Source organism: Macrobrachium nipponense, chromosome 41, assembly GCF_015104395.2.
Source record: "Macrobrachium nipponense isolate FS-2020 chromosome 41, ASM1510439v2, whole genome shotgun sequence".
NCBI classification, from domain to species: Eukaryota; Metazoa; Arthropoda; class Malacostraca; order Decapoda; family Palaemonidae; genus Macrobrachium; species Macrobrachium nipponense.
In genome coordinates this window covers 24,229,618-24,246,444 of record NC_061102.1, presented here as the reverse complement: position 1 = coordinate 24,246,444, position 16,827 = coordinate 24,229,618, and the positions used below count along the sequence as shown (strand labels likewise).

Sequence of the window (16,827 nt, the reverse complement as noted above, 5' to 3'; positions counted from 1 at the left end):
ACTGAAAGATGAAAAGTGAAAGGCAGAAAGCAATGTAGTTGGTGCAGAAGGGATACTGCACACTACCTTTAATACCATTTACCATTTACAGTGCCATGCAAGGTGCAGTACAATGTAAGTGATAGCCCCTTTCTGAGCAGAAATGAACTACATATAAGAATCTTCCCTCTAAAAGTTTCATAACATTTGTAATATAATGATGTATATCAAATAGTTACCTTATACAGTATAACACTGCAATGTAATCTTATTGCAAAGTAACTTCATTGTATTATTGGAAAGGTTATCCTATTTTTTAAAGCAAAGATGACTAATTTGCTAATACATACCTAAATTACAAAAGCCGGCAGCTAGAATGATAATACCACTGAGGAAACACAGCAAGATGGCAAAATCTGGTCCACCGTGACCGGAGTATTCGTGTGTCATGATGGCCATGATGGCTGTGGGACCAATTGTTATGTCTTTGCAGCTTCCGAAGAACAGGTACAGAAAACATCCCATGAAGGCAGAATACAGCCCATACTAAGTTTAAAGGAAAAAATATAAATCTGTATTAATTAACATGCACTGTATACCAATTAAATGAAAAAATTCAGTTGTAATATTGTCACATACTACTGTAAAAACGGGTTTAACGTTTCAAAGCCAGTGTATGTAAAGATCGTTCTTGATGACTGTGGATGTTAAAATTTCAAATGAATCCAGTGAGTGCTTGTAAAGAAAATATTTTGCTTTACAAAACCAACGATCCGAAGTCTGAAAATCTCACGAAATGCCCATCTTACATCTTTCATAAGACAACAAACTATTAATCAGTCATGAAACATTAGCTGGACTTAAGAGCGAAGATTTTCTGCTATAAATAATAATTTTTGAAAGCACTGAAGTTTCTGAAGGAACTAAATTATGTGTATGGGGCCTTGTCCCGAACGGCGTAGTAAATAATTTATGTTTCGAAGCTGTATAATGTTGATTTCGGTCTAAAGACTACCAAGAATGTGTTTAGAGACATGAGCAAGCGAACCTCTTAATAAAAAGGCATAAACTGAATCATGGCCACTATATTGTGCGCTTAACGCGAAGGCTTCAATCCCACAAGAGCTGGTTATAACCAAGGATTGGGACACAGCTGTTGACAATACGCAGCTGCCCGCAGAGGGTCAGAAGGGAATTTAATGTTTGTGCCCTTGTTAAAAGGGCATAGACAGATGGGACGTAACTTTTTATTCTATTTTGATTTTTAAGTAAGCCTTGGCACCATTATTGGATGTTTTGTGCAGACACTATTATAGTAATGTCATTTACTTTAGGAATACGACAATGCACGCAGCAAGATGGACAGAACGCATATACTTTTCCCGAAAGTTTTACCGATGTACACAGACCGAATATATAAAAAGGCTAAAATATGCATAATAGTCAACTTACGGTAGGGTCCAGTCCTGCAACCGCAGCGTACGCAATGCCCTGGGGAATGACCGTCAAGCCCACCGTAAACCCGGCCAGTACATCTCCTTCCAAACAATCTAGGTCATACTGCGGTCCCCACTCCAAAATCGGTATTCGTTTTTTCAGGGTCTCTTTTGTGAATAATTTACTGAAGTATTTCTGAAAGAGGGGAAACAAATATCAGACATTCATCGTCTAGCCCCCGTAAGGGGTAGTGCCATCAGTGCACCTCTCGTAGACATTACTAAAAGGTTCTTTGCAGCGTTCCTTCGGCACCTGGCTGCAACTCCTTTCATTCCTTTTACCGTACTTCCAGTCATATCATATTTCTTCCATCTTCCTATCCACCCTGGCCTAACAATAACAGTAACTCGGAGATTAATGACGTTTATCGCAGGCTACGTTATAATGCCTTGGCAGAGATAAACAATTCTCAAACATACCACTCTTACTTGACAAGGATTTTGTAAACTCAGATGAGAGAGGCAACTGGAAATACTGACCAATTAATTAAGATGAGACTGAAAATTTTAAAAGCAACGACAGAAGTCATTCTGAAACATTTCCTGATCCTTTGGATCAGTTACATTATGATATTAAGAATTCTCGAGCTAACTAAAACTTCTATTTAAAGATTTGGACCCAGACTTCCTTCATCAACATTTCACTTTTACTTGTATGAGGAAGCCTCTCGAGCACTGAAATATTTAATCGCTAAATGGGCTTTATCTGACCGAATTCACGATACCTGAACTGTTTAGTTTTTTCTTCTTCCTTTCTTTTTAATATTTACCCACTTCTCCCATCGCATCTTGAAAAGCAGGTGAATAAAGATTAATATAGTGAGATCGAATCCACGACTTGACTATTTCAAATGATACCATACAATGAAGGCCTTGAAATCTTTTAAAGGTAAATGGAAGGGCGAAACTCCCTCCTCGGCGTTTTCAGAATACAACCTTCTCTTTATCAAGATGCTATAACTCGAAGTTCAACTACGATACAATAAATTGAAATGAATGCTCAACACACAGTTTACTGTGATGGTTTTATCAAAAGAAAATAGTTTGAACCCACTTACATCATAAGACTAATCGCTAAAATGGTACGTTAATCGCTCATAACTCGTTAACTTATCATTAACTGATAATCTTCCCTACCGTCAAAGGATATCGGTAATTCGAGGCATTCCAGCTGATATTTCTTAAACACTTTGTTTATTACCTTCGCAGTATGGATATGCCAAGAACTTAACTAATTTTATTCTTTAGTATTAATAAGAAAATAAAGTTTAGTTTTCAGTTCTGAAATTTGCAGACATTCAAGAACACAAAATAAGTCATTTTTAGTAATATTATTCGTGCACAAAGAGAATGGTTAAGTTAAATTACTAAAGACAGCAAATATATGTGATAATTTTTTTTTATTTATTTTGACTATTCGCATGTGGTCAAGAAGGGCGTACCACACACACACACACACACACACACACACACACACACACACACACACACACACACATATATATATATATATATATATCTATATATATATACATATATGTATGTATGTATATATATAGTGGACAATTGCACTGGAGAGTGTTTGAGAGAAATAAGATTTTAAAGGAATGTCTGAAAAAAACATTTGTTCAAAAGCAAAGGCCAAAATGGGGGCAATCTAATGTTTATTTTTTCACCCCAACCTCTAAGTAAAAATCCAATGATGACTATAATAGTAGTGGGGGTACTGATGGAAACTTACCGTTATTGAAGTTATGATATTCTGAGATGAAAGCCTTTTGAATCGCGATTTCTTTTGTATTTTCTCATTTTAATAAGCACTAGAAACCTTCGATATTTGTAGAAACAACATTCCAGAGGGATAAATGACAACATTTTCGAGGGTAAGTCTTTTTAGCTCCAGAAAAGTTCACCCTTCTCTCTCTTACCTTGATGGATTCGCCCACACCAGTGTTGTTCCTTTCCATTTTCTGGACGACGGGCTTCGTGTAAAGTAAGCTGTGGCCAGCCTCCCCTGCGAGAATTGAAAAAAAAAAAATTATATGTATGCATGACAATCACCATGATATATTCACGTATATATCAGGTTGACATAAAACCATTTCCTGATAACTATTCTGACAGAAAAAAAACTATCAGAATGCAACAACCAAAATACCCAGACACAAATCCTGATAAAAAAAAAGAGAATAAAAATAACTAAAGGCTTAGGACGTCATGGGGTATTAGTAGAAGGATATTTCAGCTTTTAAAAGTTGACTTTCACTCTCTCAAACATTACAGTAGAAAAGTTTTGTGTCCTACATGCGACCGAGTCAAATTTTTCACAAAATGTACAAGTGCACTTACACTGACACAGAAAAACACACATACAATACAATAAACTAAGCCAAAACATTAATGAACTTGACTCAAAAGTTTCAAAATCACATAATTGTCACTATTTGGGGTAGAACGCAAAACCTATGCCAATTTAAGCAGCCTTAAGTAAATAGATATATATATATTAATATATATAATTAATATATCTATATATATATATATATATATATATTATTATTATATATTATATCTATATAATATATATATATATATATAGATAAATAATATTAATATTAATTAATTAATATTTTAAAAATATTTCAATATATTAAATAAATAAAAAAATAAATAATTACCACCAAGAGTACTAATCTTCGCACGGAAGCATAGTAACGTATATGCGCTTTAAATCATGGATTTATTGTGGCCATTATGACCACATTCTTTCCAGAGATATCGGTACTGAAATATACATCGGAAGAAGAAAAAAGATCCAGAAGTGTTTCTCCAGATTTGATAAGATAACTTCAGAAATCAATCGTTGTCAATCAATTTTGGAAGTGGGATAACAAGGTAACAAATGAATAATAATAACAACAATGCTGTTTTGATAACTGGGATATAATAACGGGAGAAAATACCATTTTATAACCACTGATATGAGATCTTTGAAGAGTATGAAAAAAATAAATAAAAGAAAACAAATTAAAATATAAAAAAGGGTGATTTTAATTTCTTCTGAGATAACAATATATCATCAGTTTTAGAGTAAGACGAGTGCAGAAGATTAAGGCAGTGTCAACATCTGCAACGTATAACAGTTTATATATATAAAAATATGAATATTCGCTTCAAATTCCGGTCATATTTTCAAAGCAGACAATAAGGCGATAGACTAACATTGTGATCTTCACGAAATATAAAAGGATAATATTGCCATTTTCTACTGATTTTTGAACAAACTTTTCTTTCGTGTTAGGCGCCTCAAAGCAGGATTGAGCGCCTTGTAAAAATGAACGACTGACACTTTTCACCATCTTCCTAAAATAAAATTTTCAAGTGCTACCTTCGCCGATTATCCAGTTAGACGGGAACGGACGGAACTTGACGCTGCAGACAACTGACAGCAAGTAGCAGCAGCAGCAGCAACTGAGGTTTTGTGGTCTGTTAATCGTTAGGTTTATCACAAAGCCCTCACCCCGCCCCCCCAACCCAACAAAACACAAAGTTGAATATCAAACTATACAGATTACGTTCTTTCTAACACTACCCCGCCAACCGCAACCCCCATCCACCCCCGTCCCCCTACACCTCCAACCCCGTCTGTTACTAAAACCTGAAGTAAAACGCATTGAGTGATCTACTCTGTCTCACCACCGTGGCGAAGGAAAAGAACGTTTGACATTTTGTCATAGTATTTGAAACTATACTCCCTCACGGGTCTTCCTTCTGTGATCATTCATAGAGAAAGTCAAGATGCTCTCTCTCTCCCTCTCTCTGAATTCTGAATTAAATATGAGACAGATTCTTGTCCTAAATTTCGTATATTCATCATGGAAAAGCGGGGGGTGTTCAGAGGTGATTATCTCGTCCATATCCTCCCACTTATTTTGTTTGTTTGTTATTACGATAGTATAAATTTGACGGATCACTCAAGAGTCTTTCCCGTTCTCTCTCTAACCCCAGCTACCACCTCCATCAGTCGACTAAACCACCTGGCAATTCATTCACTGCTTAAGTCCAAGGAGACACGCTGGACTTTTATACGTCGAGGTTCAAGCGTTGCCAAAGTGAGCAAGAGCGAGAATAGAACATGTAGAAATGAACTCGCAGTCCCAAAGCCATAAAATAAAGCAAAGGTATCAGAGAGAGAGAGAGAGAGCGAGAAAAAATGAAACATTTCAAATTTTGCTCATAGTGTAAACCGACTAGAGGCAAGCATAACCCAGAATTCCTATTGAACGCCACTTTCTAGACCTAAGGAATTTGTAACTACGAAGTCGGGAAGAGATCTTACGCTCTTTGTAGGAAGGGTCCCTCAAAATAAGACTGCGCTAGTTACGTTGGGTTAAATTATGTTAGATTATGAAAGGTAGCATCAATATATATACCGCCTTATGGCCAAAAGGCTGAGGCTCCATAATCAACATTAGTGATTATACAAGTAGCAAGCAGGCAAGAACTAATCTAATCTGTTTCAATGTGGTTCACTTGTTTTACTAGTGCATTCCCAACCCCGACCCCCCCCCCCCCACCCTCTTTATAAACTTTGAATTCCACAGCTGATCAAATTACTTTAATGATACTCGATGCATTTTAAGGGAGCGTCAATAACCATTAACATTTATAGCCGCCCTTCAGGTGACCTGTTCCCAAATAAATACGAGAACAGGTGATCACCATAAGAAGAAGAAGAAAAAAAACTGGGACAGATGCACTACTTACACTCCTCGGCTTCAATGTTTGGCTTTTCCTCACCGTACTGGGAGCAGATCTCCGGGCTGATGTTGCTGGTATCCCAGGAGACTGTTGATTTCAATATTGAAAGTTTACTGTCAGAGATCAATCGACAGCTAACCTTCTAAAACTTATACTACACAATGAAAATCTACTAATTCAATAGACATTTATTTGAGCTTGTTTAGAGTAATTATTATTATAGACAATAATGTATGTTTTTCCAATGATAAGATTAGTTGTATGGATTTGTTTAATTGTTGGATATGATCGCCAATGAAACGTCATCTCACAGGCGGCCCAGGAAGTAGGCCTACATTGCTGTAACGAATTAAATCGTCTGTACATTTCTCACTTTGAAACAGGTCCCTCGTTGATCACAACGTTGTTTTGCAATAAACATGCACTCTCGAGGAAATGGATATTAAAAAGCTTTAAATAAAAAAGAAATTCTGTAACCACACAAGTGAATTGCTCCTTCCCAAAAAAGCGTCAATGCAGATGGCCATGAAAGTTATTAGTGTCAATACACACAGCCACACCGTCAAAGCAGCTCCAATTCATTCACCATAAACTTTCAAGTGCAACGATTATTTATTAGTTCAAGGTCGATTTTCCAAGAGGCTGACTGACGGATATATTAATATTACATCACACTCTACTGGCTGCTTAGCCTGCTCAGAAACTGATAATAGCCGAGTAAAGAAGAAATAGTTTAGGAAAGAAAGAAAACTGGATTCACATCACAGAACTCTTTTATCTAAAGAAGAAAAATTCACAGAAGCAAAGCCTGCATCAAGAAACGCAATGCAGAGTCAGTTTGGTCCGTGCTGACAAGGATGTCATGATGAAAACTGCAGTCAATGGCGCCCAGCTGAGGTCCCTACCAGCATATAATTCGCTCACCATCTGACGATGCATTTCAAACTTCCTCTTTCTCAGTGCAAGCATACATTAGATGAGATGCTACTGATGGAAATGGGTCAGTCTGATATGCAACATGACTGACGTACACAGTTGTAATACCTAGTGCAACATGGCACCACATTTTATTGAGCAGAGAAAGCGCGCTCAACGAAACAAAGTTTCGGCCACCTATATTATGAAATGGTTTTCCTTAAAAAATGGAACACATACACGACTACAGGCTGACGATGTTTCAAGTCCGGGAGGAGAACAAAAAAAATGTAATTACTATATATATATATATATATATATATTTATATATATATATAATATATATAGATATATATATCATATATAATATATATATATATATATATATATATATATATATAATCAACAACGAGGGTTCTATACTACACGGTGGTTGGAAGTTCCAATTGTGCCAAGGGTAAAAAAACTCTTTTGGGCAAAATCACCGAGGGCGTTGATTCGTTGACTGGCTTTATCAACTGCTAAATTTAGCCTCCTGGCGTCGCAACATCAGAGGTCAGAGACTCCTAATACTCAAAGAGTTTTAGGAAAACATCTGTTAAACGTTAACAGGCGTCGTTGATATACAAAAAAAAAATTCGTTTCCCCGCTCTTGAAACAGTGGGGATATTTGAATATAGTTGAGCGTAATCTATAAAAGGTTTAAATATGACGTTTAACAGCTATATAGTAAAATGCGGGACGTGCATTTTACAAACTGTTTTCAATTCTTATTTCAGAATGTCTGCGATTATATCTGAAGCTCCTCAGGAAGCAACATTCAAAAAAGCAAAGCAACGTTCAAGACTGCCTCCTTCCTTTCGCCACTTGTCTGGATCACATTTGTGTTGAAGTTTATAGTTTTCTTGAAAAAGTTAAATTTTCCGCACATCATTTTTTTTTCTTTTTTTAAAGGAAACCATTTCAGTTTCATCTGAAATGTCTTGATGTATTCACATCTTTTATCATTTACTGGGGAAACTTACGAGCAGTTTGGTACTGTGTGGTTAAAGGGGGTTCTTCCAATATAGTATTTCTTTAGAAGTTGGTTCCATGACATTTTTTTTTTATAATGGTACTTGAAATTATAATTGCGGTGGCGTATTCTTTGCAGGATGTCTTTTAAAACTTTTGTGTTTTCATTCCTGATTGGAATGTACTTTTAAAACATTTCATCTAGAATTCAAACGAAAATCAACAATAAAGTTGTCAGAACCTACCTCACACACACACACACACACACACGAGGAAGACACCAAGAAAAAGACCCAAGATGACATAAAAAAAAAAAAAAAAACAAAAAAAAACATTACGGTGATAATTCATTTATCTACGATAGCCGCTCGGACACGATAACATACCGACAATGCTTTCTGTGCTTACCGACGACATAAGAGTTTATCTTGCTATTTTAATAAGACTTTTGATAATACCTTAAACTAACGCAACTTCCACTTTGATTCAAAACATTCATGCGAGGCAGAAAGACTGAAATAGCCTCCTAAGTATTACAGCTTCAGAAGCTTGTAATTATTTGTCAGTAAAAAGCTGAGAAAATATACTGCGTAAATGAACACAGTTGAGTTCAAAAGTCTATACAATAATAGGTCTGTCTTCATACACAAATTACTTGTATTTAAAAAAAATTTTCCACGAAAATTGTCCGGGAATTTCCGCCAATGTATAGTAGTTTTCAGAAGGCATCTGTCTTCACCGTCATGCTTTCGTTTTCCTTCTTTTCTTTCAATATAAAGGAGAAAAAACGGAACTGCTGTGCCAATGAATGAAAAACATTTGCGCTTTTATAAAAAGAAAATGTTGATAGCATCTGCGTAATAGGCGACGCTTATATTCAATTATGCTGAAAGAGGGAGTGTCAGAAATGAGCTGACACTCCCGAAATGGCGATTTTCGGCAAACAGAAATGTGCGGAGAAGATAAACAACTTTACTTTTACAGAAGAAATGCAACAAAGATTTTGCAACTTATAATCCGCAGATGCTACAGCTCATGTTCTCAGGTTAAAAATCAACCGCAAAGTTTTAAAAGTAACTGATAAAAAAAAAAACCCATTGAAGACCATTTCCCCCCCTCCCATCAAATTGACGGAATCTGACAAGGGCCGTCAGTGAATCATTTCACACATTTTGTTTACTGCTTTGTTGGTCTGAACCTGAAGAATTAATCTGGTTTAATTTTAAGTCCGCTGGATAACAGGGACCTCCTGAAGACTGACACGACGGAATTTAATCCGATACTTTTACAAGCTTAAGTTTCTGTTAAAAAAGAAGAAGAAGAAGAAAAACAATATAAATGCCCCAGATAAGTAACAGGCGCAGTCATGCATAGCTGGTATTTTTTATCATTTAGCCAGCTAATTTTCACATACTGTCATTAATTACAAACTATTAAACATGAATTTACTCAAAATTTAAAAAAACGATAAATCTAAACGGTGCATTATGTCATTATTTTGCGACAGGGTATTTGTGAGCTTCGCTGAAATGACCAGAGAGTGAAAAGTCGGCAAAGAAAAAGTCCAGTTATTCAAAAAACCTGAGGAGGACAGATAAGAAATTGTTAAGGTGCCAGCCAAAGAGATCTAATTTTCCTTTTATTTCCTTTCATTTTCTCTTATTCGGGGAGTTAACCAACAAAGTAAATTTTATTTGTGGGGGGGGGGGGGGGGGGGGGGGGGTGGGGGGGGGGGGGGGGGGGGGAGAGGAAAGTTTAAAAGTTTAAAAAGTTCTGAAAGGTGTTTCACTTTGATTTACAGATCCAGGAATTGTAGGATTGGATATTTATGACTTATTTATTAGAACGAAAATGTAAAAAATAAATAATGTGCATGTTAAATAGTACAGAAAATTATTTCTAATAATAAAATATAGCGTCTTTATTTCAATTTTCGTTGGTGAAAGAAAGCCCTATTTGACCGTAGAATTTAGCACGTGCCCCCTTACAGTAAGCTGGAGGTCGAATCACGCCTTGTTCCCTCACAAAACAAGTGATAATAATAATGTAATCTGACTTTACTAAGGAAAAAATAAGTTATACTTTTTCATGCTGTGTCAATATTAACAAATTGCCCGCATCGTTATATACGTCCAAAACCTACGACTATCTAAAAACCAAAGCTTTGCCATAAATTCCACAATGCGGTGTTGGGTAAACTGATAAAAAATAGGGTGCAGTTGCGCATTTAAAACAATAAAAAAAAAAAAAAGCGCAGTCGCAAACATGATAAGAAAAAAAAATAACTCGCTGCCGTAAAATTAATAAAACAAAAGAAAACAAGAAGGCGCAGACGCATAATTAATAAAGAAATATAAAAACAGAAGATGCAGTCGCAAAATTAATGGCAAAATAAATAAAGAGGGCGTAGTCACACAATCAAATAAAGAAAAGAAAGTGCAGTCGCAAAATTAATAATGACAAAGAAAACAAGAGGGCGCGGTCGCAAAATTAATGAGGGAAAATAAAAACAGAAAGCGCAGTTGCACAATTAATAAAAAAAAAAAAAAAAAAAAAAAAAAAAAAAAAAAAAAAAAAAAAAAAAAAAAAAACAAAAAAAAAAAAAAAAAAAAAAAAAAAAAGGCGCAGGCGCGAGTCCTTTCGTTCTTGGAAGCCACGACTGAATCGGACAGTTTAGATGGTCACTCGGGCATTACGCAACATAAGTCTTCATAAAACTGAAGGACGGTCAGAGTTTTATCATCAGAATCAACTTCTGGATTATCACCACCTTCAGTATCATATCAATTTTTTACACTTTATATAAACAGATTAAATCTGATGACGAGTGCTTTATTGAAATACAATTTCCAAAGGTGAAATTAAGTGATCATCTCTTAAGCCTTTGTAGCAGTTTGCTTTTTTCGTGAAGATTTTGCTTTCTTATCAATGTGTCTGCTATTTACGTGTCTGCTATAACGAGCCACAAGAATAGGGTGGATGAGCTGAATAGAATTTCAGACTTTATAAGAAATAAACCGACAACTTACAATCAGAACAAAAGTAAACATTCCAGAAACTATAAGAAATCAATTCACAGCTTAAAATAAGAAGCGCCAACAGAATTGCCAACACTTTCTAATATACCCATTTACAGCTTAAAAGAAAGGCAAGCACAACAAAACTTCAAAGTTTATAAGAAATCAGTTCACAGATTTGACACAATTAATATTTTTTAACACATTCTCTATATTTATCTCTCATGACTTAGTCACGTTCATGAACGAAGCCACCTCCAGCGGTCCTAGTCTGTGTTTCTCAGTTATTTACAGAAACGCCTACATCTGAAAGCCACCTTCTTTTCGTATAAAATGAAAAATTATAAAAAATAACTCTGATAAGATAATTTCAAAAAGATAACATTTTCAATCTTACCTAACTTCAAGGGGGCATCAGATACCTTGACATCATTACTACGTCTTGCAGTGACATCATTTTCTAAACAATGTTGTTGGCGAGAGACGATTTTTGAAAAAAATCTCCCATTTAAAGAAAAGACGATCAACCGAAGGTAATTCTCATTTGTTTATGGAGGATTCTGTTCAAGATTCTCTCTCTCTCTCTCTCTCTCTGGGGACTTTAATCTAAAAACCTCAAAGAGAAGCCGACGGCAGAGGTACTGTCACGATAAGGTGCTATTTTAATAAATACGATGAGGCAGGACAGCTTGACATTAAGAGTATAATGACCGGCTAAAGAAAGGTCACGACCAAGCTTCCACCTGCCTCTGAATTTCGCTCAAGATGAGACAATCCATCGGACCAACAAGCGCTCGATTTGAGCGTTCTTAAGTTCAATCTAATAATACAAGATTATTTTGCTCTAAGAACCGGCACAATTAGTCATTCAACCGTGCTATTTGGAAAAATTACAATCTTTTCTTTAATAAGTATTGATCATCTCAGTATACGAGGAACGCACTAGGGCTTCTACATTTCAACTTCGTTTTTTTTTCCTTTCTTTACTAAGGCTTCGGCGTTCAAGCATTGAGGTCAGGAGTCTGTGGTGCGTGTGTTTGTTTGAATGCAAATAATAAAGCAAGCCCCAGAGAGGGTTATTGCCATCAGTGCACCTCATGCGGTGCACTGCAGGCATTATTTCAGGGCCTTTGGAACGTGCCCTCGGCCACTAGCTGCAACCCCTTTCGTTCCTTTTAATGTACCTCCGTTCATATTATCTCTCTTCCATCTTGCCATCCACCCTCTCCTAAAAATAATTCACTCGTTACACCTTTCAAACCTACCCACTCTTAATTTCCTTTCCAGCTCTGAATGACCCCAAAGCTCCCAGTGTTTGGCCTTTGGCCTAAACTGTATATTAAATTCAATTCCATAACAAAGCGAGCAGCGAACTTTTCAGTGTAGTTCAACACAATAATATATCATATGCCTATGAGCAACTGGAGGGCAAATGAAAAAGAAAGAATGAAAGTATAAAATAAAATAAAATAAAAGAATGCACAAAGCAGTCTTACCCCCGACCAGAACCTAATGCCAAACGTAATCCGAGAGTCAACCAATTCCCGCGTCCAATGTTTATGTTTGTAACGCTCAGCTAAAGGTTGGCAGCAACTCCTCTCCTCCTCCCAAGCAGAGCCAAGTGGTGCCTGGATCTGATGTCAAAAAGTTGTGTGGTATAAAAGGCGGGGGACCCCTTTATGTAGATGCTACAGGACTAATGAGATGGTGGGTTGTTATGTGGAATATCTCTCTCAATGCTGCTTTATTCATTTAGTTTTTTTAGGGGTCCTGGATGCGACCGGTAACCGATAAACGAAGCCTTAATGATCAGCTAATTTATAACTCTGGCAACTGCCTTGTCGTTTTAATCTTTCGTCTTAATATTCAGTATTCTTCGGTTGTTACTGTTATTTTCTCGCTCATTACCCAATTTCTCTTTGTACAAATTGTACAAATCGTGCATTTGGCACTTCAGACTGAAGCTATCAATTACAATAATTAAGGTTCTTTCCAGCGTCCCTTAAATCCCAAGCTGCAACCCTCTTCCATTCCTTTTACTGTACCTCCTTTCATATTCTCTTTCTTCTATCTTACTTTCCTCCCTCTCCTAACAAGTTGATTCATAGTACAACTGCGAGATATTCCTCCTGTTACAACTTCCGAACATTTTACGGTCAATTTCCGTTTCAGCGCTGAATGGCCTCATTGGTCCCAGCGCTTGGTCTTTGGCCTAATTCTATATTCTAGTCTTCATTCTATTCGATAAAAACTACGACAAAAGTATCACTTATAATGGGATGTTTAAATGACATTAATTAATATGGAAGTCATGTCAATAGGCTTTTTACATTAATTAATAATGACCACTTATTTCAACTATAGCTGGTCACCAAGCCTGGTTTTCATTAGCAAGAGATCTCACGCTGAGGTATTGGGTGAGGAAACATGACACTTCCAATCCCCTGTAAGTCCATTCTTTATTACTATGAACACCCGAGGGCATAAGAATATGAAACATGAAAGTGATTGATTCTATTACCTTTGCAAGAGGTGCCAACGAAGCCAGCGATTGAACCAGGCATCTGAAGAGGTCGGCCTACAACCTTTTCAATCAACTTGAACCTCCGAACACACAAAATCATATAATTCAACTGTTTTCCCCCTCCCTGAATACAGCAAAATGCAACCTTTTCAACCTTTCCTCTCCGTTTCCAGCGTCTACAAGAGGACTGCAAATCCCTGCCTAACGAAGAAAGATCACGTTCATACACAGTTTTCATGGCAATAAGCACTATTAAAAAAGGACGATATTACGCAAACAGTTGTTAAACGCGTTGCTCCATCCAGTTCATGATCAAATGATACGTATTGCCCACCCCAACCTATGGTCGAGCTTTGCCCGATGAACTTTTTTCGATGAGTCGTCAAAGCGGGAAAAGTCAGAACCTTACCCACTGCTTCTCCGCTTCTGACGTCACATCGAACAGAGTTCTTTGAACAATGCTCGTCCGTGTGGACGGGCCTTTACACACAACGAGGTCTTTAATACACCACACCTACATGAGATCTACGTAGTTTGGTTGTTAACCTGTTCCCTCTCTCTCCCAATCGTGGGGTCGGAATCACAAATGGGGTCACCAGGCAAAATTCTTGAGATTTCCGAGCCAGAAAATGATCAAACATGTTTAGCTCTTTGTTTTAGACCCCAATACCCTTCATTTCTCTTTCTTTATCCCATTCTTCTCCTCCTATTTCCTTGGCGCTCTCTACTTTTCTATCCTAGAACTGTAGTTGGAACCACCTCCTTCAACAAGATAAACCATAACAGAGTTACCACAATTACAACTTTATTGCTGGGACTCTAATGGAAATTAAACAGTCTTGTATTTCGAAATGAAAAATCTTTTTCAATTGTTGAAATTTTCAGAGACATTTAGCAGTAACCCAACAGTGCCAATAACTTTTCTTTTTTAATTGAACAAGAAAGCAAGAAATACTTCGAATAACCAATTAAAATCATTGGTTTCTCTTATTTCTTCTATGAGGAAACCTTTTTCTAGACAAACCAGAGGGACCAACTAATTTAATATCACGTCTCTTTTCGTCAACATTCACAAAACTAGCTGGATGACATTTTAGACTCTCTTCTTCAAAATTCTAAACTAGATTATTATTCATTACTGTCAATATCCATTCTAATAATAAAAGCCAGCAAGATGAATTCTTTGCTGAGCAAAAACCCGAAGGAAAATGTCCATACATTAAAGATAAGCAATAATAGAAGTAAAAAGGGAAAAAAGACAAGCAAACTGCACTCCTTCCTGTGCTTGGTGACCTTGGAAATTAAAGCTATCGTTCTGAATGAAAACGTTAAGCAAAGGAAGCCACTGATAGATTTGCTCTCAGGAGATTTATATGCCAGTCACTACAAACGACTACGACATTCAAAACAAATAATACTATTTCTCTCTAAATCTTAAACCTCACCCACACTTGCCATTCTTTTCTTTTATTAACGTCATCAGTTACGTCACAGTCGACACTAGTGACGTCACAGCTCAGAACCAGTTACTGCGAGTACCAGTTACAAGGCAGCACGACCCCAATTATCCGATAAATCAGCATCAATTGGCCTACGTCACGACAGACGAGGGAAAAGAGGTCTGTTCGACTCTTCGTAAAAGCCTCTACAGGAAGCTGGACATCAACAATAATTAGTCGGTGGCAAGGACACATCGCCTTGCGCAATCCAGTACTTTTGGGAGCAGCCAATAAAACTCACACCCACTAATATATACCTTCCGATTCCTAATGGCAAGTTTCATCTGGACTTACGTTCCGAAAAGAAATTTGACGAAAAGTAAGTCGAATACAATACTGCCAGTGAGTACGTAATCATCTCAAGTTCTTAATATCAAACTGGTAATTACTGTTATAATGCTTGATATGAGCAACTGCTAGATTCCACTAAGAATGTATCTGAATGCTGTGAAGAGAAAATTCATTTTCATTTAAGCTGCTTATGATAATTAAATGTGCGATTATTCTATTGGATAGCAAAGACCAACGAGAAGGCAGCCTAAAATTGCATTCAAGCCCAGTGTCACCATCATACAAGAAAAGGAAGGAAAAGTTTTTTTCTCCTGTTGGATATTATACACAAGGTTATACGCAAGTTAATGCAAAGCGTGACACATTGTTCGTTTTAGCTCTATGCTTAAGCTGTTGCCGTTAATATTGAGTTATCAGCTAAATGACAGTCACTATGTGGAATACAGTTATACTGAGCCGATCATGAAATAATGAGTCACGTTAAGAACAGCGAAACCATTATTTTTCAAGGCAATATTATACCACTTTGATTTATAAATATATTCACTCACACACACACACACACACACACACACACACACACACACACACACACATATATATATATATTATATATATATATATATATATATATATATATATTATATATATATATAAATATCAAAGTGGCATAATATTGTCTAGAAAAATAGTGGGTTAGCTAATCCTGACATGATCCGAAATCATCTATCTTTGTGATTATATAGTATACCGTATGAGACAGAGAAATGACAAATAACACAAAAGGAGAACACAGCATTAAAATGACAACGTAATCTCACGATTCGCACAATTTTATCATGCATATTAAGTATTTTTTATTTTACAATAAAGATTTTTTTTTAACAATATAAGGCGGACGAGAAACAAACAAACACAGGAACGCCACTATTACCACATTCATCTTTTAACTGCCGTTCCATATACATACACGATTGTATAATTACCTCAATAATTCATATCAGTAATGTATGCGGTGTGCATGCATAGGAAAGAATGTATAAATCGGGAGGTGTGAGCAGGAAGACGAGAGGAAGACCTGGCAGAAGCTGCGCTGATGGAGTGCGAGAGGATTTAGAAAGAGCGACCGTATCATTTATAAAATAGTAGTGAATGTTACGATGTGTGTGTGTGTGTCGAAACGCTGCTGACGAGTGTTTTGCACGTTATGGAAGTTTTCTGATCAAGGGATTCATCCTTGACTGACTAGATAAAGGATGAATGTGGTAGCGACTCCTTTCTGTCTGGAGCCAACCTCTGCGAGGGACAGGACTAATCACCGACGACACAAA

General features: G+C 36.7%; 1 protein-coding gene across 12 annotated transcripts in view; it reads right to left on the bottom strand.

Annotated features, from left to right (window-relative positions):
• The window catches only part of LOC135212608 (sodium-independent sulfate anion transporter-like), a 245,240-nt gene that overhangs the window by 55,909 nt on the left and 172,504 nt on the right, over nucleotides 1–16,827 (bottom strand). For 6 of the 12 annotated variants that reach the window (XM_064246173.1, XM_064246174.1, XM_064246180.1 and 3 more), the window contains 4 exons: nucleotides 6,243–6,323; nucleotides 3,404–3,489; nucleotides 1,432–1,611; nucleotides 330–525 (listed from right to left, as the gene is read on the bottom strand). In XM_064246173.1, the coding sequence (XP_064102243.1) occupies nucleotides 330–525; nucleotides 1,432–1,611; nucleotides 3,404–3,489; nucleotides 6,243–6,323 (543 nt within the window). Of the gene's footprint in view, nucleotides 1–329; nucleotides 526–1,431; nucleotides 1,612–3,403; nucleotides 3,492–4,863; nucleotides 4,918–6,242; nucleotides 6,324–16,827 lie in introns of those variants that run through there. The other 6 variants (XM_064246182.1, XM_064246178.1, XM_064246176.1 and 3 more) reach the window with 3 other exon arrangements.